The 27,234-nt window shown below is 44.9% G+C and overlaps 1 protein-coding gene across 2 annotated transcripts in view; it reads right to left on the bottom strand.

Moving 5' to 3' along the window:
- LOC309415239 (5'-AMP-activated protein kinase catalytic subunit alpha-1-like) overlaps nucleotides 1-27,234 on the bottom strand; it is a gene marked incomplete at both ends in the record, with an annotated part of 67,810 nt that overhangs the window by 21,436 nt on the left and 19,140 nt on the right. For both annotated transcript variants that reach the window (XM_082012698.1, XM_082012699.1), the window contains one exon: nucleotides 24,110-24,251. In XM_082012698.1, coding sequence (XP_081868824.1) covers nucleotides 24,110-24,251 — 142 coding nt within the window. The remainder of the gene's footprint in view (nucleotides 1-24,109; nucleotides 24,252-27,234) is intronic.

Below are 27,234 nucleotides of genomic sequence, written 5' to 3'. Positions count from 1 at the left end.
TGCATTGTGCATCACTTGTTTTCTACATCTTTTTATCATTATTATTTTTTCCCCTTCCTTTTCTGTCCTATTAAACTGTCTTTATCTCAACCCACGAATTTTACTTTTTTTTCCCCTGATTCTCCCCCCCATCCTGCTGGGGAGGGGGGTGTAAGTGAACGGCTGTGTGGTGTTTAGCTGCCTGCTAGGTTAAACCACAACAGTCCTTTTTGGCGCCCAACGTGGGGCATGACAGGTTGTGATAATGACAGATCTGACCAGAGCACATTAGAAAAAATTTGTTATAAGCAGTCATTATATTAGTTTGATAGTTGCTGGTCACAATGTTTATTCATTTGCTCTCAAAGTTCTTGTACTTGTTCTCAGGGTTGTGTCATGGAACACCTTACTTACTGCATATGTTCCCTGTTGTGCTGTTTATCATCTTTGGGAACTAGGTCAAGCTTATTTTTGTGCTGTATTCTGTAACAGCGGCTTACGATATGATAAAATAGCTGGTCGTGACAGTAATCTGGTATCTGTACTCAGCATTGCCGTCATCTTCATACTTTGGGAGCCCTCTCTTGGAAACTAGTAATAATTACCCTTTTTACCTTTTCTCCTCCGACAGCCAATTTATGGGGGAGACACCTTCCTTCACCTTCCCCTTCTCCAGGCTAATTACAATAGCTCTTGAGAATTTTGAATATCCTTGGGTTGTTTGAACCAATATGCTCCTATTGCTAGGTCTCTTGAACGTGTTTCAGGTTTTGTTTAAACAACTATTGAAGAAGATCACCCAGAGATCTGCCCCAAGGCTGGATAGTTATGAGTGGCAGGGTATGTGGGATAGTATGGGCAAGTACCTACAACAGTGAGCACCTACAGTGTTTTGGAACTTCACCTCTGAACAAGTGCAGAATACTGAAAAACTAGTAAAATATTTGGAAAAGTATGCTGTCACCCTGGCAATTCCAGAGAGACACAAATCACTGCTACATGCTGGGGCCTGCCCATGCCTACCGAGCCCTTTTCAACACTATTCAGTACCCTCAAGGGGAAGAGAAAATCCCTGGATCTGATAACAAAATGACAGGCACCGCGACTACTCTAAACCTGGCAACAGGCACTGCAGCTACTCCAACCCTGGTGAAAGGCACCATGGCTACTCCAACCCCGGTGACAGGTACTGCAGCTGAACCATAGAACCAACCCGTGCCGGTATCAGTTGCCCCTATACACAAGAAGAAATACTGCAAGCGGAAGTCAGCTCGTTTAGTAAGGGATGAAGAAGCTTCTTCTAAGAGAGAGCAGGAGGAGGAAGTGGATGAGGCAGACTAATACAAAGCAGGGCCATCAGGAGAATAGGAGGAAGAACTCATAAAAGAGGTGGTAACCACCTGATCCTTATTCCTGAGTGAGCTGCGAGATATGCGAATGAATTTCAGCCGTCGTCCAGGGGAGCACACTGTCACCTGGCTGCTCTGATGCTGGGATAACGGGGCCAGTAGCCTGGAATTAGAGGGCAGGGAGGCCAAACAGCTGGGATCTCTGTCTAGGGAAGGGGGCATTGACAAGGCGATTGGAAGAAGGACACAAGCCCTCAGCCTCTAGAGGCGACTCCTGTCAGGCGTGAAGGAAAGGTATCCCTTCAAGGAAGATGTTATATGTAATCCAGGCAAGTGGACCACCATGGAGAGATATATCCAGTACTTGAGGGAATTAGCTGTGTTGGAGGTGATTTATGATGACTGGGACAACGAGCAGTTATCCAAAGATCCAGATGAAGTCAAGTGCACATGATCCATGTGGCAGAAATTTGTATGGAGTGCACCATCGTTGTATGCTAACTCATTAGCAGTAATGACCTGGAAAGATGGAGAGGAACAAACAGTGGATGAAATGGCAGGCCAACTCCAGCAATACAAAGAAATTCTCTCTTCCTCCCTTGACTCAGTTGTGGAAAAACTGGTCCAGCAACTCAAGGAGGATAGATCCTACTCCCCATCTGTATGGACCAGTATCTCAGCTGATAAGAGTAAGCATTCCTTTCCTCAAGAGAGAGGATATAGAGGGTGCACACCATGGGCCACCCTGTGATTTTACCTGTGTGACCATGGAGAGGACATGAGGAAGTGGGATAGAAAATCTACCTCGACCCTAGAGGCATGGGTACATGAGTTGCAGGGAAAAACAATCACAGAATGGGGGTCTTCCAGGAAGAGTAGAAGGGCTGTTATTGCTCCTGATCTTAATGAAGGGACTTCTGATTTGTAGTCACAAGAAGTGAGTAGCAAATACGATAACCAGGACTAGAGGGGCCCTGCCTTCAAACAGGTGGAGGAGAGCGATACCTGAGTTTATTGGACTATGTGGATTCAATGGCCTGGCGCATCAGACCCACAGGAGTATAAGGCTCTAGTGGACACCGGTGCACAGTGTACCCTAATGCCATCAAGCTATAAAGGGGCAGAACCTATCTCTATTTCTGGAGTGACAGGGGGATCCCAACAGCTGGCTGTATTGGAGGCCGAAGGGAGCCTAACTGGGAATGAGTGGCAGAAGCACCCCATTGTGACTGGCCCAGAGGCTCTGTGCATCCTGGGCACAGACTACCTCAGGAGAGGATATTTCAAGGACCCAAAAGGGTACCGGTGGGCTTTTGGTATAGCTGCCTTGGAGACAGAAAAAATTAAACAGCTATCTACCTTGCCTGGTCTCTTGGAGAGTACCCTTCTCTTGTGGGGTTGCTCAGGGTCGAAGAACAACAGGTGCCGATCGCTACCACAACAGTGCACCGGCGGCAATATAGCACCAACAGAGACTCCCTGATTCCCATCCATGAGCTGATTCGTTGGCTGGAGAGCCAAGAAGTGATCAGTAAGACTCGCTCACCCTTTAACAGCCCCATATGGCCAGTGCGAAAGTCTAACGGAGAGTGGAGACTAACAGTAGACTATCACGGTCTGAATAAAGTCATGCTGCCACTGAGTGCTGCCATGCTGGACACAATAGAACTCCAATATGAATGGGAGTCAAAGGCAGCCCAGTGGTATGGCACAATTGATATCACTAATGTGTTTTTCTCAATCCCTTTGGCAGCAGAGCATAGGCCACAGTTTGCTTTCACTTGGAGGGGCGTCCAGTACACCAGGAACTGACTGCCCCAGGGGTGGAAACACAGCCCTACCATTTGCCATGGGCTGATCCAGACTGCACTGGAAAAGGGTGAAGCTCCAGAACACCTGCAATACATTGATGACATTATCATTGTATGGGGCAACACAGCAGAAGTTTTTGAGAAAGGGAAGAAAATAGTCCAAACCCTTCTGAAAGCTGGTTTTGCAATAAAAAGAAGTAAGGTCAAAGGACCTGCACAGGAGATCCAGTTTTTAGGAATAAAATGGCAAGATGGATGTCGACAGATCCCAACGGATGTGATCAACAAAATAACAGCTATGTCTCCACCAACTAGGAAAAAGGAAACACAAGCTTTCTTAGGCGTTGTGGGTTTCTGGAGAATGCATATTCCAAATTACAGTCTGATTGTAAGCCCTCTTTATCAAGTGACCCAGAAGAAGAATGATTTCAAATGGTGCCCTGAGCAAGGAAAAGTCATCGAACAAATCAAACAGGAGATAGTTCATGCAGTAGCCCTTGGGCCAGTCTGGGCATGACAAGATGTTAAAAATGTGCTCTACACCGCAGCTGGGGAGAATGGCCCTACCTGGAGTCTCTGGCAGAAAGCACCAGGAGAGACCCGAGGTCGACCTTTAGGGTTTTGGAGTCGAGGATATAGGGGATCTGAGTCCCGCTATACTCCAACTGAAAAGGAGATATTGGCAGCATATGAAGGGGTTCGAGCTGCCTCAGAAGTGGTTGGTACTGAAGCACAGCTCCTCCTGGCACCCTGACTGCCGGTGCTGGGCTGGATGTTCAAAGGGAGGGTCCCCTCTACACATCATGCCACTGATGCTACGTGGAATAAGTGGGTCAAACTGATCACACAGTGGGCTCGAATAGGAAACCCCAATCACCCAGGAATCTTGGAAGTGATCGTGGACTGGCCAGAAGGCAAGATTTAGGAATATTGCCAAAGGAGGAGGTGGTGCGTGCTGAAGAGGCTCCACCGCATAATAAACTGCCAGAAAATGAAAGGCAATATGCCCTGTTTACTGATGGGTCCTGTCTTATTGTAGGAAAACATCAAAGGTGGAAAGCTGCTGTATGGAGTCCTGCACGACGAGTTGCAGTAGCTGCTGAAGGACAAGGTGAATCAAGTCAGTTTGCAGCGGCAAAAGCCATCCAGCTGGCTTTAGATATTGCTGACAGAAAAGTGGCTAGTACTTCATCTCTGTAATGATTCATGGATGGTGGCAAAGACCCTGTGTGGGTGGTTACAACAATGGAAGCAGAGTAACTGGCAGTGCAGGGGCAAACCCATCTGGGCTGCTGAATTGTGGCAAGATATTGCTGCCTGATTAGAGAATCTGGTTGTAAAAGCACACCACGTAAATGCTCACGTACCCAAGAGTCGTGCCACTGAAGAACATCAAAAGAGCCAGCAAGTGGATCAAGCTGCTAAGGTCCAAGCGGCTCAGGTGGATCTGGACTGGCAACATAAGGGTGAATTATTTATAGCTCGGTGGGCCCATGACACCTCAGACCATCAGGGAAGAGATGCAACATAGAGATCGGCTTGTGATCAAGGGGTGGATTTGACCATGGACACTATTGTACAGGTTATCCATGAATGTGAAACGTGCGCTGCAATCAAACAAGCCAAGCAGTTAAAGCCTCTGTGGTATGGAGGATGATGGTTGAAATATAAATATGGGGAGGCCTGGCAGATTGGCTATATCACACTCCCATAAACTCGCCAAGGCAAGCGCCCTGTGCTCACAATGGTGGAAGCAACCACCGGATGGCCTGAAACATATCCTGTGCCTCATGCCACTACCTGAAACGCTATCCTGGGCCTTGAAAAGCAAGTCTTATGGCGATACAGTACCCCAGAAAGAATTGGGTCAGACAGCAGGACTCATTTCCGAAACAGCCTCATAGACACCTGGGCCAAAGAGCACGGCATTGAGTGGGTGTATCACATCCTCTATCATGCACCAGCCTCCGGGAAAATCGAACGATACAACAGACTGTTAAAGACTACACTGAGAGCAATGGATGCTGGGACATTCAAACATTGGGATAAACATTTAGCAAAAGCCACCTGGTTAGTCAACACTAGGGGATCTACCAATAGAGCCAGCCCTACCCAAGCAAAATTTTTACATAGCGTAGAAGAGGATAATGCCCCTGTGGTGCACATAAAAAATATGCTGGGGAAGACAGTCTGGGTTATTCCTGCCTCAGGCAAAGGCAAACACATCCGTAGGATTGCTTTTGCTCAAGGACCTGGGTGCACTTGGTGGGTAATGCGGGAGGATGGGGAAGTCCGATGTATACCTCAAGGGGATTTGATTTTGGGGGAGAATAGCCAATGATTTGAATTATATTAATTGCTATATAATACTGTATGTCATCACTACTATGGTTGCTATATGCCATCTTAATGTTATTATAGTAAGAACCACCCAGAATAACGAAGAATGAATTTTAATGAAACTGAATAAGGAACAGTGGTGATGGAACTGGCTTCAGCATGCAACAATCCAATACCACACACCATCTCTCCTGCCCTGAGAGACCGTTATGACAGATGGAGCCCAAAGTCATGGACTAAATGAACGGACGTTTCAGAGGGATGGCCCATAAACTGAGAGAATGATATCTCTGTGTGTATATATCAAAAGACAGGAAAAGTGGTAGTGATTAATTGGAATGTATTGGAACGTGTAGAACCTGGGCCTGATGTAGATGGTATAGCATAAGGGGTGGATGTGGTCCTGCCTTTGGCTGGGATAGAGTTAATTTTCTTCCTAGTAGCTGGTATAGTGCTGTGTTTTGCATTTGGGATAAAAATAATGTTGGTAACTGTCGTGGTTCAACCCCAGCTAGCAACTAATCACCACACAGCTACTCGCTCACGCCCCCACAGTGGGCTAGTGGAGAGAATCAGAAAAGTGAGAAAACTCATGATCTGAGATAAAGACAGTTTAACAGGCAAAGCAAAAGCCGTGCATGCAAGCAGAGCAAAACAAGAAATTCATTCACTACTCCCCATCAGCAGGCAGGTGTTCAGCCATCTCCAGGGAAACAGGGCTCCATCACACGTAATGGTTTCTTGGGAAGACAGAGGCCATAATTCCGAATGTCCCCTCTCTCCTTCCTTCTTCTTCCTCCAGCTTTATATACTCAGCATGACATCATATGGTATGGAATATCTCTTTGGTCAGCCTGGGTCAGCTGTCCTGGCTGTGTCCCCTCCCAGCTTCCCTTGTACCCCCAGCGTTCTCACCGGCAGGCCAGCATGAAAAGCCGGACAGTCCTTGACTGCTTAGCAACAAGCCAAAACATCAGTATGTTATCAACATTTTCTCATCCAAAATACAAAACATAGTCTCTCTCATACTAGCTTCTATGAAGAAAATTAACTCCATCCCAGCCAAAACCAGAACAATAACATACTGATGTTTTCAGTTGTTGCTAAGCAGTTAAGGACTCCTCAGCTTCTCATGCTGGCCTGCCAGTGAAAAGGCGGGGGGTACACGGGAAGCTGTGAGGGGACACAGCCAGGACAGCTGACCTAAACTGGCCAAAGGGATATTCCATGCTATATGACGTCAGACTCAGTATATAAACTGAGGGCTTGGCTGGGGAGGGTGCTGCTCGGGAAGGGGCTGGGCCTTGGTCGGCAAGTGGTGAGCAATTGCATCGTGCATCACTTGCTTTCTACAGCCTTTTATCTTTATTATGGGTTTTTCCTTCCTTTTCTGTCCCATTAAACTCTCTTTATCTCAATCCACAAATTTTACTTTTTTTTTCCCCCCCCCGATTCTCCCCTCCATCCTGCTGGGGAGGAGGGGTGAGCGAAGGGCTGTGTGGTGTTTAACTGCCTGCTGGGTTAAACCACACCACATGCAGAAAAACCTGCATTGCCATCAATAGAAAAAAAAAAAGCGTACTTCAAGACATAAAAAAATATTCATGATTATTGAGAGCAATTATCTTTTACAGAGAGACCTAAATTTGTCATTAGTATTTAACAGTATTGACATCCTGTTTTTTATATTTTTATAATTATTTTTAATTAAAGTTTGAAAAAAGCTTTGCGGTTTTTAAGTAAATAGTTTATGGCCAAACTCCCCACTTAAGAGACTGATATGTTTTCTATGTATCCTTACCTAAAAGTTCCCCGCTCCTTACAGCAGTCAGAACTGATAGATTTTTAATGTGACAATAAAATGCACACTGATAAACCTTCAGGCAAAATCCAGATACTATAATGAGAAGACAGGAGGTTGCAATTCGATGAAAATGAATATTTCAAGAGACTACACTTAAGCATACAAATATCCCAACTGTAAAAAAAATAATTAAACTCACACATATACTAACAGAACTGAAATGTTCTTCAAAATGCTGCTTCTAAGACAAGGGGGGAAAACAGACACGCTTCAGCATACTGTTATAAATGATTTAGTCCCAAACAGGATTCCAATTCAAATTTACAATTTATTAAGCGAATAGAGGCAATCAAACAGCGCTGGGTGCGCCGGGAGTCTCTGCTCCACCAAGACGCACGCGGTTCAGTTCCTGTTCCTGGTTTATAATACATATTAATGAACAGGCGTGTCTTCTTCAGCGCATGCCCTCTTCTCCTGCTAGAGTCTTCTCAAATCTTCCTCGGCGTGCCCCCAGGATGACCCCAAACCTTATGCATGCACTTTCTTTACACAATACTATGCGGTCAGTGGTCAAACTGGTTTGAGCTGATATACCAGCAAAGTAGTTTAACTTTCTCCTGTAAAATACCCCTTTTTATGGTGCAGGAGAAATCCATGAAAGTACAGAAGATTACACTTCATCACACGAATCAGATGAACATATTTCACAATCCCCCATCTTTTTCTTTATAGTATTGATTCATGTTTTCATTTCCAATTGAGTACTGCAGATATCTGCATTCTTTCTATAACCGAGTAGATTAATCTAGTAACAATCCCCCACATATCCCCAAAACAACTATCCTGATTTTAGTAAGTCAATCACCACCCATAAAATCTCCCCAAAATCCTCCTAGATTGATTCCATTCCAAGTTTGTCTCTCAGGAGGCCATTCGTTATACACCTGGACTCCTAGTCACTCTCCCTGATTTATGGGTAACAGGAAAAAACTAGGTTTTATTGTTGATTACAGGTACGGGCTGTACAATTAGAAAAGGTCCTCAGTTTTTCCATTTTTCTGGGGTAAACCCCAGCTGGACTTGTTCCAATATTGACTACAGTTATTTGCCGTAGTCGGAGTCCAAGGAACTCACCCCAAGTAGAACTAGAAGAGGTCCGGTCAGGGCCATAGTGATCGGCGGTCACAGCCCGAAGGGGTTGCAGCCCTTGGCAGACCCTTTTTTTTAAGCCGCAACAGCAGTTCCCCTCTGGTCTTGCCTTCTTCTTTCCTTTAAGGGAGTGCTTTCTTAGTACCCAAATTAATTGAGCACTGCTTGTGAAGGCCAGAGCTTTGATAGATCAGTGGTTTGTCCAGAACTGAGCACTTGCCCGAGCCTGGCGATCCTCTTTATTTGCAAGGCTTTATGGCTGCAGAAAACTGCCAGTTAGCCTGCAACACTAATCTTACAAATACACACCACCTTCTACACAAAGGACAAATTCTAGTTCCAGCTCCTTTTTCCTGTTCTTCTTTTGCCAACAACTCCTTCCGATTATACTCGTTTGGAGTACCCATTGTTGTTTCCTATTACCCTTTCCCATTGTTTTCCAAACTTGGGGATTACTTATATTGCTCTCCATAGCTTCCCATGGCCATCGTTCACCTTGATTTGTTCCACCACAAACGTAACAATTAGTTATATTCAATGACTTAGCAATGATTTCAGCAAGATTTACAAATACATTTTTAGCAACTGTGGGAATTTCATGTTTCACTCCTGTTTCTATCACAGGAGTAGCCGCAATAAAATTCCCACAGCAGTTTAGTCAGATGTGACTTTCCACTCCTTCACTGGACCTTTCACTCGTGACACATGTGTAATAAAACAAGGAAAGGTCCTTCCCAGAGGGGAGATAGGTTTCCTTCTTTCCATGTTTTTATCAGAATTTTATCTCCTGGTTCTAACTGATGAACTGCAAATCCTAAAGGTGGTGTTTGGGCCACCATCCCAATCTCTCTTAATTCTTTTAATCTTTTTCCAATGGTAATTATATAATGTTGGATACTATGATCCTCAATTACATTGTTCCCCAGAGGCATTCCTTGAAAATAAGGCATGCCATATAACATTTCATATGGCGATAATCCAGTCTAAACTGTATGGTTTCGTTCTTATGTTTAGAAGTGCCAATGGTAAACATTTCGTCCAGGGCATTTGTGTAGAATGTGTGCCCTGGTCAGAATCAATGTACTGGATTATCCCATATCTAGGTATCAAATGTTCCAATAAAATTTTTACCACCATCTGTGCCGTAGCTCGTGCTACAGGGTAAGCTTCTACCCACTGTGTTAATGATCTACTATTACCAATAAATATTTTATCCTATTTACCTTTTGACAAGTTAATTTGCTTTACTATTTCAAAAATTCCAATACAACCAAATTGTTTAAGAAAATGATCACTTAACGCTTTTGTACCCCAATGTGTTTGCGCATGGAAACGTTCTAATATTCGCCTGGTGTAGGCTTTTGGCAACATTTCTCGCCCATCAGGCAATGTCCATTTTCCTTGTTCTAATTTAGCTCCTCTTTCCTCCAATTTTGTTTGTTCTTCTGGGGTAAACTTCTTCTCTCTTTCCTCTCGTTCTTCTTTGCTAGTGTCAACTTTAGTCCTCAAGGCTGCTTCCTGGGCCTCTTTATCTGCTAAGATATTTCCTCTAGTTCGGTAATCTAATCCCTTTTGGTGTCCCCTCACATGTACCACTGCTATGTCCTTTGGTTCTCTTAACGCCTTCAAAATCTTTACTATTAATTCTTGATGTATTAAATTCCTCCCTTGAGTATTAATCAAACCTCTTTCTTCCCAAATTTTTCCAAAAGTGTGGACCACTCCATATGCGTATTTAGAATCTGTAAATATAGTCCCACTTCTTCCTTTTAATAATTCCAGGGCCCTACATAGGGCATACAGCTCACAAGCCTGAGCTGACCATGATGGACTCAGAGGTCCTGATTCCACAAGTTCCAAGTCCTTATTAATTATTGCATAACCCAATTTTCTCTTCCCTTCTACCACTCTGGAGGAGCCATCTATAAACAGCGCTTCTCCATTTTCCAACTCAGCATCTCTTAAATCTGGTCTCACCTTAGTCTGGGTCTCAATTACCTCTAAACAGTTATGTTGTAATTCCTCTGATGGTTCTCCAAACAAAAATTGTGCTGGGCTCTGAGCAGAAGTCACCCTCAGTTCTAAGTCAGGGGAGTCTATTAGTATTGCTTCATACTTTAGGATTCGGCTGTCCGTTAACCATTTTTCCGCTTTTTGTTGTAGAACATTTCTGACATTGTGTGGGGTATACACTTTTAAAGGAGAACTAAAGGTAATCTTCCTAACTTCCTCTATTAATCAACCAAAGCTTGGAGACAAGCAGGCCATCCTCTGCTTACTGGATCAAGTAACTTAGAACAATACCCCACGGGTTTTTTGATTCCTGCCCAGTCTTGAGTAAGAACTCCATATGCTGTCTGGCTTGATGTCTTAAGGATAGAATCCCAGATACCCTATCAGGATCTAACTTCTCCCTTCCCTTACTCAGCCAATGTCCTAAGTATTTTACTTCCTGTTCTACAAACTGTAGCTTTGATCGGGACACCTTTAATCCCTTTTCCCCTAGAAAATTTAACAATTTAATGGTGGCTTTTCGGATCCCCTCTTCAGTTTCTCCTGCTACTAATAAGTCGTCCACATATTGCAATAATTTTACCTCCTTAGGTATTGTGAAATCTTGTAGAATTTTTTCTAAAGTTTGTCCAAATAGATTTGGTGACTCTGTAAACCCTTGTGGTAACACAGTCCATCTTAATTGTTGTTTTCAAAATAATCTCTGGATCCCTCATCCAGAGGACAGGCCCAAAAAGCATCTTTTCAAATCTATTACACTATACCAAGTATGTTTGGGAGATATATGACTCAATAAACTAATTTAGTCATTGTTCACTGATTTACAGCTCTTAAGTCCTGCACCATCCTGTATGACCCATCCAGTTTCTTTACGGGAAGAATGGGCGTGTTATGAGGTGACATACATGGTTCCAGGGTTCCTTTTCGACCCTCCATAGGTATAGGGTATTGCTTGATTCTAATTGGGCGGTGCGGATCTATTATTTCCATTTTTATCTTTCCAGTTTACCCTTCCTTATACTACACTGAAGGGTTAATAGCTTCTTCATCCTCTTGTGTTAAAGTGTGTAATTTAATCTGCAATTTGTCCCCTTGACTCTGAATGCTCAAGTTTAACTTCAAAATCAAATCCCTTCCTAATAAATTGTATTCCGCTTCAGGGAGCAAGTACATATAACTCTTCCCTTTTTCCATTCCTTTTGGAAGTTTTTGAATGGTTGACTTTTCGGCCCCTGTATCCACTAAAACATAAAACTTCCTCTTTATGGGGACCAATTAATAATTTTATCAAGGGCTCTGTTGATGTTGAAGTCCCCAGAAGATAGAGTCCCTGACACCCGTAATCTTCTTTGAACATTTTCTATATCCTGTCCCTGCTTCTTCTGAAGATGTCCCCTCTTGTTACAGTAGTAACAGACGGGAATTGTAAATCTTTCTCGATCTTTTGCTTTTTGTTTTTTCTTCGTCCCTCCTAACATAGACTTTCTGGGCTTCTCTAAGTAACTCCTCTAATCCTCTTTCTTGCCAATCTTCCAATTTTTCTAATTTCCTTCTTGTATCCCCCCAGGGTTTAGCTACAAATTGTGTTCTAAGGAGTGCGGTCCTAGCCACTGTATTCGGATCAAGTCCAGAATACATTTGTAGGTTTTTCCTCAACTTCTCCAACCATTCTGTTGGAGATTCATCTTTAGTAATTTTTTTGCCCTCGGGGAACCGCTTTCCTTATTCCCTGTATGATTAACGTTCTCAAATGCCTCATATTTTGTCTTCCTTGGGGTTGTTGATGATCCCAGTGGGGATCCACATTTGGCCGTTTCTGATCTCCCGGGGGTCTTGCCTGATTGTCTTTCCCAAATTCTCATTCCAGCTTGTCTAATCATTCCCCTTTCCTCAACAGTGAATAGGATCCCTAAAATGGACTGTATTTCTTCCCAGGTATTAAGTATTGGGGCCTAGGAATTGGTCCAATTTTTCAGCTACTCCGAGGGGATCATCTAATAGGGTCTCCATTTCTTTCTTGAAATTTTTTACATCTGTGGTATTTAATGGGACTGCCACAAACCCGATGCCTCCCTGATTGCCTCCGAGGGGTGCTTCTCGTAAGGGGTATAGAGAAGCTCCCTCAGATACAGCAGTCCTACTTCTCGTACATGCAGCCGGAGGTCGATCTAATTCCGGTGCTGTTGGTGGTGGAGATAGGGGCAACGGTGGTACAGATAGAGGTACTACGGCCACCGGAGGGGGAGCCGCCGCCGAAGATGGATTATTAGAATATGGAGGCGGTAGGTTATCCAGTGGCTCCCATTTATCATCTTTTTCCTTTTCCTTTTCACTTTTCTCCTCTTCTTCTTCCTCAAACTTTTTATCTGTTTTTAATGTAAGTATTGAGGCTGGAAAAGGACGTAAAGTTCTGTCCCATAATCCTGCATAATCACTTTCCTCCTGACTAAAAGGTTCCTTTGAATTAACAAATATATTTAAGGCCTGGCAGACCCAGTCTTCAAAAGATCCAAAAATGGGCCAAAAGACATGTGGTCTCAAAGGTTCTTTTGGCCATTCTACCATACAATATTGAACTAATTTTAATTTACTTTTTCCTTTTCTGGGGCCCCTATCATTCCAATTTTTAATCATTATTCCTAATGGACTCTCCAGAGGTATTTTTAGTAATTCGCTCCCTTTCTTCTGGTCCTGGGTTCTCGATTTCGTCTGACCCATCTAGGAATTTTTACTGTGGCAATTCCTACAGCCCTTGGTTACCAGTAAGAGTGTCTTGCAGGGGGTTTAGGACCCATCACCCACCCACGAATCCCATAGGAATCGCTTCGGTCCTTCACCGGCCAAGTCCCTCGCGGGAGATTGGAACCGCGGTTAGAAGACCTCCACAATCGCTTCGGAACTAGGTTCCGTCTCAGTCACACTCTTACACACACAGGCAACCGAATCCTACCCAACCGAACGGTATACACCTTAAATACTTACGACTCCGTCGTCTTCGTTCGGATCTTCGCGCGCAGAATTACGGGCAAAATAAACTGCTGCAGCCGGCAAGGGAGCTCATAAAAAAATCAAATTCTTTGCTTGCCCCTATTCAGGTTCAGGATGGCGTTAGTCCCGACCCGACCCAATCAGGAGCCACCAAATGGTGGGGCGCCCCTCCTAGATCAAGTCAGAATTCAGGAACCAAGACCGCTCCCGGACGAGCCCCCAATTGTTATAAATGATTTAGTCCCAAACAGGATTCCAATTCAAATTTACAATTTATTAAGCGAATAGAGGCAAGCAAACAGTGCTGGGTGCGCCGGGAGTCTCTGCTCCACCAAGACGCACGCGGTACAGTTCCTGTTCCTGGTTTATAATACATATTAATGAACAGGCGTGTCTTCTTCAGCACATGCCCTCTTCTCCTGCTAGAGTCTTCTCAAATCTTCCTCTGCGTGCCCCCAGGATGACCCCAAACCTTATGTATGCACTTTCTTTACACAATACTATGCGGTCAGTGGTCAAACTGGTTTGAGCTGATATACCAGCAAAGTAGTTTAACTTTCTCCTGTAAAATACCCCTTTTTATGGTGCAGGAGAAATCCATGAAAGTACAGAAGATTACACTTCATCACACGAATCAGATGAACATATTTCACAATACTGAGACAAATTGTTCTTAAAATGCATAGACAGCAATGAGTTGAGACTATCCAGGTGAATGTATATGTGCACATTTATATGTTATAGCAGTCACTTCCTAGTTCAAACGGAATCCATTGTATAGCATTAGTAAAAAGGCTTAGGCTGCCAGCTGTGAACTTTCACCTTACTTAGTTATGTGAGGGAAGGCCCCAAAACTGGTGTAAATTAGAAAAATAAGATAGCCACATCCATCAGCAGAAGCTGCCTCTGCAAGAATAGGAGTGGCCCACCTGGAGACAGTGAAAGGATCATAGAACCATAGAATCTTGGGGTTGGAAGGGACCTTTTAAGGTCATCTAGTCCAACCCCCCTGCAATGAGCAGGGACATCTTCAACTAGACCAGGTTGCTCAGAGCCCCATCCAACCTGACCTGGAATGTTTCTGGGGATGGGGCATCTACCACCTCTCTGGGCAACCTGGGCCAGTGTTTCACCACCCTCACTGTGAAAAATGTCTTCCTCATATCTAGTCTAAATCTATCCTCTTGTAGTTTAAAACCATTACCCCTTGTCCTATTGCTACAGGCCCTGCTAAAAAGTCTGTCCCCATCTTTCCTGTAGGTCCCCTTGAAGTACTGGAAGGCTGCAATCAGGTCTTCCTGGAGCCTTCTCTTCTCCAGGCTGAACAACCCCAACTCCCTCAGCCTTTCTTCATAGGAGAGGTGCTCCATCCCTCTGACCATTTTTGTGGCCCTCCTCTGGACCTCCTCCAACAGGTCCATGTCCAATGAGAAACGAGGAGACCCCAGACCCAAATATTACTATTGGACCAAACCATCCTGTGAGTGCGAATGCTCGGGCAGCGGCTACTCCCTTAACAGTTTGGCGCTCCAGATGGGACCCTAGGCTATTGCCCTCAGATCCTCTTGCCTCCAAACATCCAACTGCTGGCAGTGCATGAATTCACCTGCGACCATTGGAGCAGGAGGCTGCGAAATATGAGTATTAAAATTCCCTGAGCAGACTCAAGACTAAGGGCTTAGGAAGTGCATGGCCTGATCAGCATAAACTGCGCAAGAAAAAAGGGTAGTGCGTGGCCTGATCAGCATAAACTGCACATAAATGAGACCAAGAAAAAGAAACAGGAAATATACTTGGCATAGAAAAGGGGACGCCCTTGGCCGAGGTCTTACAGAACTGGGAGAAAATTTATGGTACAGCGGAATTATGTAAAAAGCACGCAGCTAAATTATGCCAAGATGAATGGCCATTAATTACAAGAATGGCAGGAGGGAGCCCTCTACAGTTATGGCCAGCCTGGGGAACCTTCGATCTACATAAATTAATGCATTTGAGACATCAACTGGAACATAGGTACCAAATGGATTACTGGTATGTATAACATGCATGGTCTGGGGAGAGAAAACATCCAGGACAAAAGTTGAAAAAGAAAAAGGGGGTAATTGTAGCAGTAGCAGAAGCTACCACACCAGAAAATCCTGTGAGTAGTGCAGCCTTACCCTGTCTGTCATCTCCACTCTCTTCTGATTCTCTTCCTGTTTACCCTCTGGCTGCCTGGTGTTGGACTCTTTCCTATCACTATGACTCACATTCCTAATCGTGTTGCTATACAACCTGGGGCCCCGTGGATACTCCGCCAGTATTAACCTTTTCTAGGGACCAGCCTTGGAAACCTAGTGACTTAGCGTTGTGGGGAAGTAAGATACCCCGTCTAAGGGAAAATGCAGAAAAGTGTGCCCAACTATTCTCAAATATATGTGTGGGGTATAATCCGAATTAGAGTGACACTCAAATACTATTAAGGGAACTTTTCCGCCCTGATGAAAGAAAGGAAATAATGACTAAGGATGCTGAATTAGCATAACAGGTAGGGGGAGGTCAAACCCCACTACCAGCAAATGACCCAAATTAGAATTACAATGTTGACAAAACACATGCGGCTTGTCAGACAGGACTGCAAAATCTGTTAGAAGCCATAAGAGCCTGCTCAGAGATGGGTGTAAACTGAATGAAGTTGCAAGGATGTAGACAGAGGTCAGACGAGCATCCCAGTGATTTTTGGGGAAGACTAAGGCAAGTGCTGTTGAAATATGGAGGAATGACCCCACAAAACTTGAACGATGCACTTGCGATTAGTGTCTTTGTGGACCAGTCGGCCCCAGATATACAGAAGTATTTTAAGGACCATATGTCTGGGTGGCAAGGAGAGAATCTGCAGAAAATTTTGAGTATTGCTGTATTCATATATGATGGGCGTGAGGAAAGACAGAAAGCTGAGCAGAATAAGGACAAGAAAAAAAATCCCAAAAGAACAGGAGGAAAACCTCTCGGCTGCAGTGTTAGCGAGAAATTTGCAAGTGAGAGACAGAGGCTAAAGGCAGAAGAGACCTGGGATGGGAAATCACAGAATCACAGAATCACTAGGTTGGAAAGGACCTTAAGATCATCAAGTCCAATCATTAATCCAGCGCCACCATGTCCCCTAAACCATGTCCCGAAGTGCCACATCCACACGTTTTTTGAACACTTCCAGAGATGGCGACTCCACCACCTCCCTGGGCAGCCTGTTCCAATGCCTGACCACCCTCTCAGTAAAGAAATTTTTCCTAATATCCAATCTAAACCTCCCCTGGCGCAACTTGAGGCCATTTCCTCTTGTCCTATCACTAGTTACTTGGGAGAAGAGGCCAACACCCTCATCACCACAACCCCCTTTCAGGTAGTTGTAGAGAGCGATAAGGTCTCCCCTCAGCCTCCTCTTCTCCAGACTGAACAACCCCAGTTCCCTCAGCCGCTCCTCATAAGACTTGTGCTCCAGACCCCTCACCAGCTTCGTTGCCCTTCTCTGGAAACGCTCCAGCACCTCAGCATCCTTCTTGTAGTGAGGGGCCCAAAAGTGAACACAGGATTCAAGCTGCGGCCTCACCAGTGCCAAGTACAGGGGCACAATCACTTCCCTACTCCTGCTGGCCACACTGTTTCTGATACAGGCCAGGATGCTGTTGGCCTTCTTGGCCACCTGGGCACACTGCCGGCTCAGGTTCAGCCGGCTGTCAACCAGCACCCCCAGGTCCCTTTCCGCCGGGCTGCTCTCTAGCCACTCCTCCCCAAGCCTGTAGCGTTCCATGGGGTTGTTGTGGCCGAAGTGCAGGACCCGGCACTTGGCCTTATTAAACCTCATACAGTTGGCCTCTGCCCATCGATACAGCCTGTCCAGATCCCTCTGCAGAGCCCTCCTACCCTCCAGCAGATCAACACTCCCACCCAACTTGGTGTCATCTGCAAACTTACTGAGGGAGCACTCGATTCCCTCATCCAGATCATCTATAAAGATATTGAACAAGACCGGCCCCAGAACCGAGCCCTGGGGAACACCGCTTGTGACCGGCCAACAACCGGATTTAACGCCATTCACCACAACTCTCTGGGCTCGGCCATCCAGCCAGTTCCTCACCCAGCGAAGAGTAAACCCATCCAAGCCACAAGCTGCCAGTTTCTCCAGGAGAATGCTGTGGGAGACGCTGTCAAAGGCTTTACTGAAGTCCAGGTAGACAACATCCACAGCCTTTCCCTCATCCACTAGGCGGGCCACCTGGTCATAGAAGGAGATCAGGTTGGTCAAGCAGGACCTGCCTTTCAGGAACCCATGCTCGCTGGGCCTGATCCCTTGGTTGTCCTGCACATGCCCTGTGAGCACTCTCAAGACCAACCGCTCCATAATCTTCCTCGGTACAGAGGTCAGGCTGACAGGCCTGTAGTTCCCAGGATCCTCCTTCCGGCCTTTCTTGTAGACGGGCGTCACATTGCCAAGCCTCCAGTCTCCTGGGACCTCCCCTGTTAACCAGGACTGCTGATAAATGATGGAGAGTGGCTTGGCAAGCTCCTCCGCCAGCTCTCTCAGTACTCTTGGGTGGATCCCATCAGGCCCCATAGACTTGTGGGTGTCCAGGTGGTTTAGCATGTCCTTGACTGCTTCCTCCTGGATTATGAGGAGTATATTGTGCTCTCCATCCCCATCTTCCAGCTCAGGGGGCTGAATACCCTGTGGATACCTGGACTGGCTATTAAAGACAGGCAAAGAAGGCATTAAGTACCTCAGCCTTGTCCTCGTCCTTGGAGACAATGTTACCCGCCATATCCAGTAAGGGATGGAGATTATCCTTGCCTCTCTTTCTGTTGTTAATATATTTGTAAAAACATTTTTTATTATCCTTTACAACTGTAGCCAGACTGAGCTCTAGCTGGGCTTTAGTCTTTCTAATTTTGCCCCTGCTTGACCTAACGAGATCCTTGTACTCTTCATGAGTTGCCTGCCCCTTCTTCCAGAGGTGATAAACTCTCCTCTTTTCCCTGAGTCCCAGCAAAATCTCCCTGTTCAGCCAGGCCAGTCGCCTTCCCTGCCAGCTCTTCTTACGGCACATGGGGACCGCCTGCTCCTGCGCCTTTAAGATTTCCTTCTTGAAGACTGTCCAGCCTTCCTGGACCCCTTTGTCCTTCAGGACTGTCTCCCAAGGGACTCTCTCAACCAGTGACCTGAACAGGCCAAAGTCTGCCCTCCGGAAGTCCATGATAGCAGTTTTGCTGACCCCTCTCCTTACTTCCCTCACAATCGAGAATTCTATCATGTCGTGGTCGCTAAGCCCAAGACGGCCTCCAACCACCACATCTCTCACCAGTCCTTCTCTGTTTGTAAACAGCAGGTCAAGCGAGGCACCTCACTTACCAGCTGTGTCAGGAAGTTATCTTCCACACACTCCTAGACTGTTTCCTCTCTGCTGTGTTGTACTTCCAGCAGATGTCCGGTAGATTGAAGTCCCCTACAAGAACAAGGGCTAGCGAATGCGAGACTTCTGCCAGTCACTTATAGAATGTTTCATCTACCTCTTCATCCTGGTTAGGTGGTCTATAACAGACTCCCAGCAGGATATCTGCCTCGTTGGCCTTCCCCCTCATCCTTACCCATAAGCACTCGACTTGGTCTTCACAATCTTTGATTTCTATGCAATCAAAACACTCCCTAACATACAGAGCCACCCCACCACCTCTCCTTCCTTGCCTATCCCTTCGGAAAAGCTTATAGCCATCCATTGCAGCACTCCAGTCATGAGAAGCATCCCACCATGTTTCTGTGATGGCAACTACGTCATAGCTGTCCCGCTGCACAATGGCTTCCAGCTCCTCCTGTTTGGTGCCCGTACTGTGTGCATTGGTGTAGATGCACCTGAGCTGGGCTATCGATTTCAGCTCTGGCACGCCACCCCTAGGCTCAACTCTAGTGAGCCCGGTTTTATCCCCTCCCCCCTCCAAATCTGGTTTAAAGCCCTCTCGATGAGGCCTGCCAGCTCATGAGCAAGAATCCTTTTGCCCCTTGGAGTCAGTTGCACTCCATCAGCTGCGAGGAGGACCGGTGCCGTGTAAACCGCCCCGTGGTCAAAAAACCCAAAATTCTGACGACGGCACCAGCCCCTGAGCCACGTGTTGATCAGGTGTGCTTTCCTGTTCCTTTCAGCGTTCTTCCCTGCCACTGAAGGGATTGATGAAAACACTACCTGTGCTCCCGCTCCATTGACCAGTCGCCCCAGTGCTCTCAAGTCCTTTTTGACTGCCTTTGGGCTTCTTAGTGCAACCTCGTCGTTGCCAACCTGCATGACCAACAGGGGGTAGTAATCAGTGGGCCGAACCAGACCAGGGAGTTTCCTGGTGACGTCTCTCACCCAGGCCCCGGGGAGGCAGCAGACTTCCCTGTGAGTTGGGTCTGGTCAACATATTGGGCCCTCTGTTCCCCTCAGGAGGGAGTCGCCTATGACAATTACCCTCCTTTTTTTCTTAACAGAGGATGTCTTGATGCATGGGGCTGGTTGACTCACCCTAGGCACCCCCTTGGACGGACCTTCGTCAGGGTCCTCATGTTCCTGTCCCTCACGTTCCAGAGCCCCATACCTGTTGTGTAAGGGCAGCTGGGACGGTGAGGGAGGCCGGGAGGGGATTCGCCGACCTCTCCGAGGAGGGACCTGCTTCCATTTCCCCTCATCTCTTAGGTCCTCTCCTTCTGCCTGGCAGCAAGAGGACAGGGGATCCCCTGCTGCTTGTGGAGCCTCCACCAGCTGCCCCTGCTTCAGGGATGGCCAGGTGCGGCTCCACCAATCTCTCTCTCTCTCACACTCCCTAATGCTCCTCAGCCTCTCCACTTCCTCTTTCAGTTCTGCCACCAGGCTGAGCAGGTCGCTCACCTGGTCGCACCGCACGCAGGTGGTGTCCCCGTTGGTCTCTGGAACAACCGACAGGCTCAGGCACTCTTTCAGCCGGATACTTGGACAGCCGCGTGCCTGAGCGGGAGCTCTGTCTGTGTCGCCGCATTCTTTCTGGCCCTGGTTTTCAGCCGAGTGGTGACCATGGCTGAGCCTCCTCTAGGAGGATGATGGCCACTTGTACTGTACCCCGCCTGCACGCCTTCCCTGCACGCCCTGCCTGCACCAACTGACGCGCAAACTGACGCGCTACGCCCTTCTGACGCGCCACGTCCTGTTTGCCCGCCCTGTTCGACGCGCTCCGGGTCGCTCGCGCTCCCGGGGGCTGCTCTTGTAGGTGAGGGGTTTTGGCCGCCGCCGCCCTGGGCCCCGCCCACGCTGAGTCAGAGCTGCCGCTCGTCAGGAGCCCGCTCCGCCGGCCGGGGGGGGGAAGCTGGGGCACTCTCTCTCTCCCTGTGCTGCCGCCTTTGCGGTTTGGCCGCTTCAGGAAGGGTCCCCCGGCGCGATCCTTCGCTCCGTAGCCCTTCGCCTCGGTGGCTTTGCGGAAATGGCGGGCGCACTGGCTTTTAAACTGCCGCCGCCACCCTTGTCCCCGCCCACGCTGAGTCAGAACTAAGGAAAAGAGAGAGAGGATTGGGAAGGAATGATGGGAGAGAGTGCTATTATTGTGGGAAGTTAGGACACATACAATGGGAATGCCCTCTCTGGCCACGGAAATGAGTAAGAGAAGGGAACTATCACAGGGAAGAACTAAATCGGGAGATGCACAATGTCCCTTTTCAGCTAAGGTTATACATAAGTGAACAGTGTCTATCATACAGGTGTTATAGGAGTCACTTCCTAGTCCAAATGGAATCCTTTGTATAGCATTAGTAAAAAGCCTTAGGCCGCAAGCTGTGATCTTTCACCTAGGTACTGATGAACTTATACTGAACTCTTACTTAGTTACATGAGGGGAGGCTCCGAAACCGGTGTAAATTAAAAAGATAAGATAGGCACATCCATCAGCAGAAGTTGCCTCCTCGAAAAAAGAAAAAGAACGGCCCGCCTGGAGACAGTGAAAGGCTCCAATGAGGAACAAGGAGACCCCAGACCCAAATACTACTATTGGACTGAACCACCTCGTGAGGGGAGGGGAACTTAGACTGTAAGGGTATAATTGCCCAGAGATTCTTTTGTTCGGGGTCCCTCTCCGGAGGCACCCAGCTCGAGCTGTTCTACAACGCTGTACCACCTAATAAATTCGTCTGGCGTACGTTATGTTGGAGATTCTGCTTCGGGAAACCTAGGGTCGAGCCTGAGGGAAGAGGAAGCGCCCGAGAGTGAGTGTGTGTGTGTGTGTGTGTGTGTGTGTGTGTGTGAGGAGTCAAAAGGGGCACCCGTCGGCTCACTGGAGTCGCCCGCTGCGAAGGGACTCTGGTCCTAGCAGTTAAAGTCTCGGGTGGTGTGTGTGCGACTCCTTGATTGGTGTGTGAGTGCTCAGGCAGCGGCTTCTCCTTTAACATATATGCGTGTGTGTATCTATTTTATCAGCTTAGTATTATAGTGTAACATTCCAATAACCTGAATACTATTCTGAGGCAGTTATCAACATGAGATCTTCAAAGTTAACTTTACTTAACATCTTACAGTCCAAGATGCTTTACCATTACTAATTTTCTCTCAAATACCTTGGTTGAAAGTATGTCATGTACTTAAACATGAACATTCTGAAGCCATGGCTAAGACACTCTACAGAAATAGTATTTTAATCCTTTTAATCCAAAAGTTACAGTGCAACCTCATTTCTAACAGCATTACTGTTAACAACCTTTCCCATAGTTTTGAAACCAATGAGCTCCATGCTTCAGGCAAACATGAGCAACAGTTTACAGTGATTTTCCATTCTCTGGATAGCGAGATAGTGAACAATGCTGGGAGATAAACCTCTCAGCATCACTGAAAAGAATGAGCCATTCTGCACCTCACATGTTTTAAGCCTCTTGGAAGACTCAGCCATGCTTCTCTATAGTCAGTTCATTTTTCTAGTTATGGAAAAGGAGGTTGTGGAATAGTTACATACCTATAATATAAATAAGGTTATCAAACCACACAGCATAGATAACCAGAATGCACAAGGAGGCAATTTTATATAGGAAAACAAGATGCATTCTATTGCTAGAGGTCAAAAACCACAAGAGGAGATGCTCCAAAGGTTTATCTAAAGCATGGTATAGAGAGAAAATCTTATTGAGGCAGGCTTGCAACTGTATATACTGTTAAAGCATTGTATGAATTTTTTAATAAAGCACAGCAGTGTTCCAAATTAGACATTCTCTAATTTGTAATATTCAGCTGAAGTAATCTGTTTACCTTTATCCCAAATATCTTGAGCTGCTATCTAACAATTCCCCAATCCAGCTAACAGCACAAGCAGCATGATCCTAAGTTACCAGCAAGTCGACCTACACAACAGTATCAATTATAGCTCAAATGCTATTTATACACAAGCTAATAACCCTTCTGCTTTGGAAATGTAGGCTGACCAGCTGAAAGGTTGGGAATCCATCAATTTTCCCGTCATCTCCTACATCTTGTCCCTTCTCTCCACATGCAGGAGAGAAAATTCTCCCCATAATTCCCCCGAGAAAGAAACTGTCACCTGAAACATGTTAAGCTGACTTAAAAGTTTAGCAGCACCAGAAGTACACATTCCTGTTCCACCCCCATATCTCAGTTGGTACGCTGACACTTCCTATTTTGTTTTGGCTAGAGGTATGTGCTTTGGACTTGTTCATGAATTCTAACTGGCAGCACTAGCAGTTCTGCAGCCAGACAAATCAGCTCAATAGTCTTCTGAAAACTGACCCACTGAAGAAGTTAGTGTGACGATCTGACACAATCTGATTTAGCTCAAGTATAAGTGCTGTTGCCAAATGAAAGGAGTGTATAGAGATGGCATCTGTCAGTGGCAGCATGGTCTTAAGAAAAGACCCTGCCAATAAAAAACCTGAACTCCAAACGCCACGATTAACAGTGAAAGTCACCCACTGCTAGATGTGCAGGTTCACTTTATAGGAAACAAAAGTAAAAAAGTCAACAGCATTTATAATTTATTTCCTCAGACCAGATATAAGGGGTCTACTCTAGTACTTTAATTGTACTCCGAACTCTGCTGATGAACTATTGATCAAACAGATGCAAATAGGCACACTGTAAACATCACATTTATTTAGACAAGTGGTAGCAGCTATATTAAAGAACTCTGAAATATCAGGTCACATTTAACAGACTGCACATCTTTCAGAAAAACCTTGCAGAGCTCTACCTACATAGGGAAAACATAGGTCACTGACCAATACATCCCTAAAAAATATTTTTGGTAAAGAAAACACAATAAACTTACTATAGAAATGCCCTTTACAATCTTGTACTTAACTCAGTTTCTAAGCAGAAGCAAAGTTCAAATATAACCAGAAAAAAGAATACTGAAGCAGCAGCTAAAAGACTGAGATGGATGTTACTATAAGTATCCATCATGCCACTACCTTTTATATACTTGCCCAAAGAATTTGTAAGTAAAAATCTAATGGAAGCTCTCTGCCCTGCAGAGAGGATCAATTTTACAAAAATACATTACAGAATACACTGAAAATGGTTGCATACTTGGAAACTGGTTACTTTCCTAACAATATACTGATAATAGTATTGCTCTTTAAACATGTTTCAGATCGGTGAGAGCAAGAGATTACTGCTTAAATAGATTTGATTATAGCAAGCATAACTTACAGTTTAATTATATGAGGATGTCTGAAGAGTTTGAGGTTCTGAATCTCCCTGCAGATTTTTCCTACAACATCAAGGCTGCGAATCCTCTGTCGATTCAGGATCTTCACTGCAACTTTATGCCCAGTTAACTCATGTTTGCCAACTGCAAGGAACAAGGAAGTATTTTGTCAGAGTTCTCAATTGCTCTGTAAAGACATTAATTGGACCATTTCATCTATAGCCAAGAAATACCACAGTTAAGATGTAAGCATTCCACATATCCCCCATTATCTTTGGGGAGGTTGAAAACCAGATGGCACATCATTTCTTCTGCCCTACCCCAATTCCTCACACAATTCTATCATTAGAAGATGAATTGGATATGTAGGAACAAACCTTAAACCTAACCCTCAGAAGTCTTGCAGCATGACTACGTTTTTGCACTATTGCAAACAAAACATTTTGCATCCCAAAACACTGTAATGGGAGAGCATTTTCTTTCCCTGTACAAGTCACTCCAAGCTTTTGGCTTACTTGGTAACCCACTCAGACATGCTCTCCTATAGCTCTTCTACTTTATCTGCAAGGATGGTCTTACTGAAGACATCACTGCTATCCTTCCCTCAGGAAGCCCATTTCAGCAATTACTCTGAATTACTGCTAAGAGTATCTGATCAGTTTACTTGAAAAATAATTATTTATCTGTCCTTGGAGCAGTCTGACCCTATATAAGCTCCACATTCTGTGCAGTAAACACCAGAGCCTTGTTATAGAAAATAAGTGGCAAAAGTTATGAAATGCACAAAATAAAATCCAACAGTAACTATGTGAAGCAACGCAAACATGCAACCTCGTACATTCCTCAGTTTCTTTCCTACTTCTAGGAGAGCTTCATTTTTCTTTCAACAGGGGAACTTGAAAGCATAAAACATTTCCTAGACAGTTACCCCTCTTAAATTCCTTAATTTTGCAGGTGCTATTGGAAATAGCCACAACAGAGTCGCTAAGAATATTTTTCTTACACCCAACATTGGATCATAGATAAGCCACAGAAGGTAAGTATCTCTTCCACTAGAAGGCTTTGCTATCTGCATTGTTTTCTGCATGCAGTGATTTAACACTACTAATATTATAACTACATCACTTTCATCTGCCATCCTGAATCCTACCTTCTGAAGACAAGCCAGATTCCAGGGACATGGAATTCCATGGTTCATCCTTGTCCACTTGAATGGACATTGGTAACAGACCTCTGCTGAACATAGTACTCATTCATCTGGGTGCCTCTCCCCTCACTTGGAAATTTAACTAAGCCCCAGGCTTCAAGCTTTATTTAAATATATCCATGGGAAGCTGTGATAAACAGCAGTGATCCACAAAAATCTTTCTGCATTCAACAGATTGTTTTGACAGGATTAACAAACAACTATCAATCTGTAAATTTCATTCCCAAAACAAGACTTTCCTGCTGCCTTTTGCCTCTATATTGAGCTAAAAACTAATGCAAGTAAAAAGAAATTCTTAGCAGAGACACAGAAATAACAATGAGCATCTGACTGATTATTCTTACAACAAAGAGATGGCTACTGTAGAAAATAAAGCAGTTTGTCTAAACTCCTGTAGGGAAGTAACTAAGTAGTGGATCATCCAACCATCATGATGCAGCGGTGAGATGTCTTTTGTACCTGAGAATACAGAAAGGCTCTGCTTGCAAGGTGAAAGAACACATCCCCTCATTCAGAGGAGCCAACATTCATCACAAGTTCTAGACAGACCACAAAGCAGTGATAGGCAAGTGCCTAGAACTGTAAAATCACATCACCTATGAGAATTACTTGCTTTCAATCATATCTACAATTAAAGCAATTACATCTCCATTTTTTCTTCAGTTCGAATGTGACTGAGGTTTTAAAGGAACCCAAATTATATCACCTATATCCAAAACTTAAGGAGTAATGAATCACTAACATAAAACACTAGAAGAGCAACTATTCCATTCAAATTACAGTGTCTTTGCCTATCAATAACGTGAACCGAGGTAAACCAGAAGTATTTAGAAAAAAAATCTTTAATCAGCAAGTTAAAATTTAACATTAATTTGTTAGTAAGAAACAGCTTCTTAGAAACTAACCCCAAAAAATCACATACATTAATTTGCATCTTCCTTTGGTTTACAAAGTACTAAATTAAACACCTCCTTAAATGTAAGTAGTGTGAGGAATGAGTGATTCGTGTAAAGAAAATCTAGTGAATATAAGCTTAAAGCAAATGTCATTTATATTGAAATAAAGGAATATATGTAGGGCATGACCATAAACAGGGGAGTGGTAGTCTTTATGTAACTTCCTGATAAGTGTAGCTTAGGTAACTCCCTTGATATGTGTAGCTTATGTAGCCTCCTGATATGTGTATGTTAGTTCCTGATATATTAGTGCAAACCAGTGTTGTAGATAACCGCAGAAATGTCGAGAAAATGTTTAGCCAAATGAGGTAGCATAATAGAAGTAGAATAACGGAGCGCATGCGTAAACAGAGAGGTCATGTAGAGTGCACTGACGAAGAGGAGCATCTTCCTCCCAACGACCACCGGACGACCACCTAGAAAAAGATGAAGCATGCGCAGACCGGGGAAGTGGTGACGTACTTAGAGAAAGAGTCATCTTCCAAGAAAAAGGCGGAGAAAGGCGAGAAACGAAGCCTAGAAAAGTATAAAAGAAAGAATTGTAAGAAGTGAAGGTGTGCGTCTAGGTGGAGCGGAGACTCCCGGCACACCCAGCGCTGTTTGCTTGCCTCTATTCGTTTAATAAATTGTAAACTTAAATTGGAATCCTGTTTGGGACTAAATCATTTATCACAGTAGCCTATACAGTTGAGCAATTCTACAGCTTAGCATATAAATATTCAGATATTCAGTTCTGACATGCATTGTGTTATAAAGTTTCATTTATCAGCAAGCTTGTTTCCTTTCTGATTTGTCAGTCTACCTTAGATGAAAACTGTAATTAGAACTCAGAAAAACATTAGAAGGTCATTTATTAGCTATGACATTCTGTGTTCAATATGAAAGGCACATAAGAAAAGAGTTTATCAAAACAAATTTTTCATTCAAAGTAATTAAACAGTAACATTTGCAGTTGACTAAAACC

Source organism: Phaethon aethereus, assembly GCF_964289735.1.
Source record: "Phaethon aethereus genome assembly, chromosome: W".
Taxonomy (NCBI): Eukaryota; Metazoa; Chordata; class Aves; order Phaethontiformes; family Phaethontidae; genus Phaethon; species Phaethon aethereus.
This window is presented reverse-complemented; position numbering and strand designations above follow the sequence as displayed.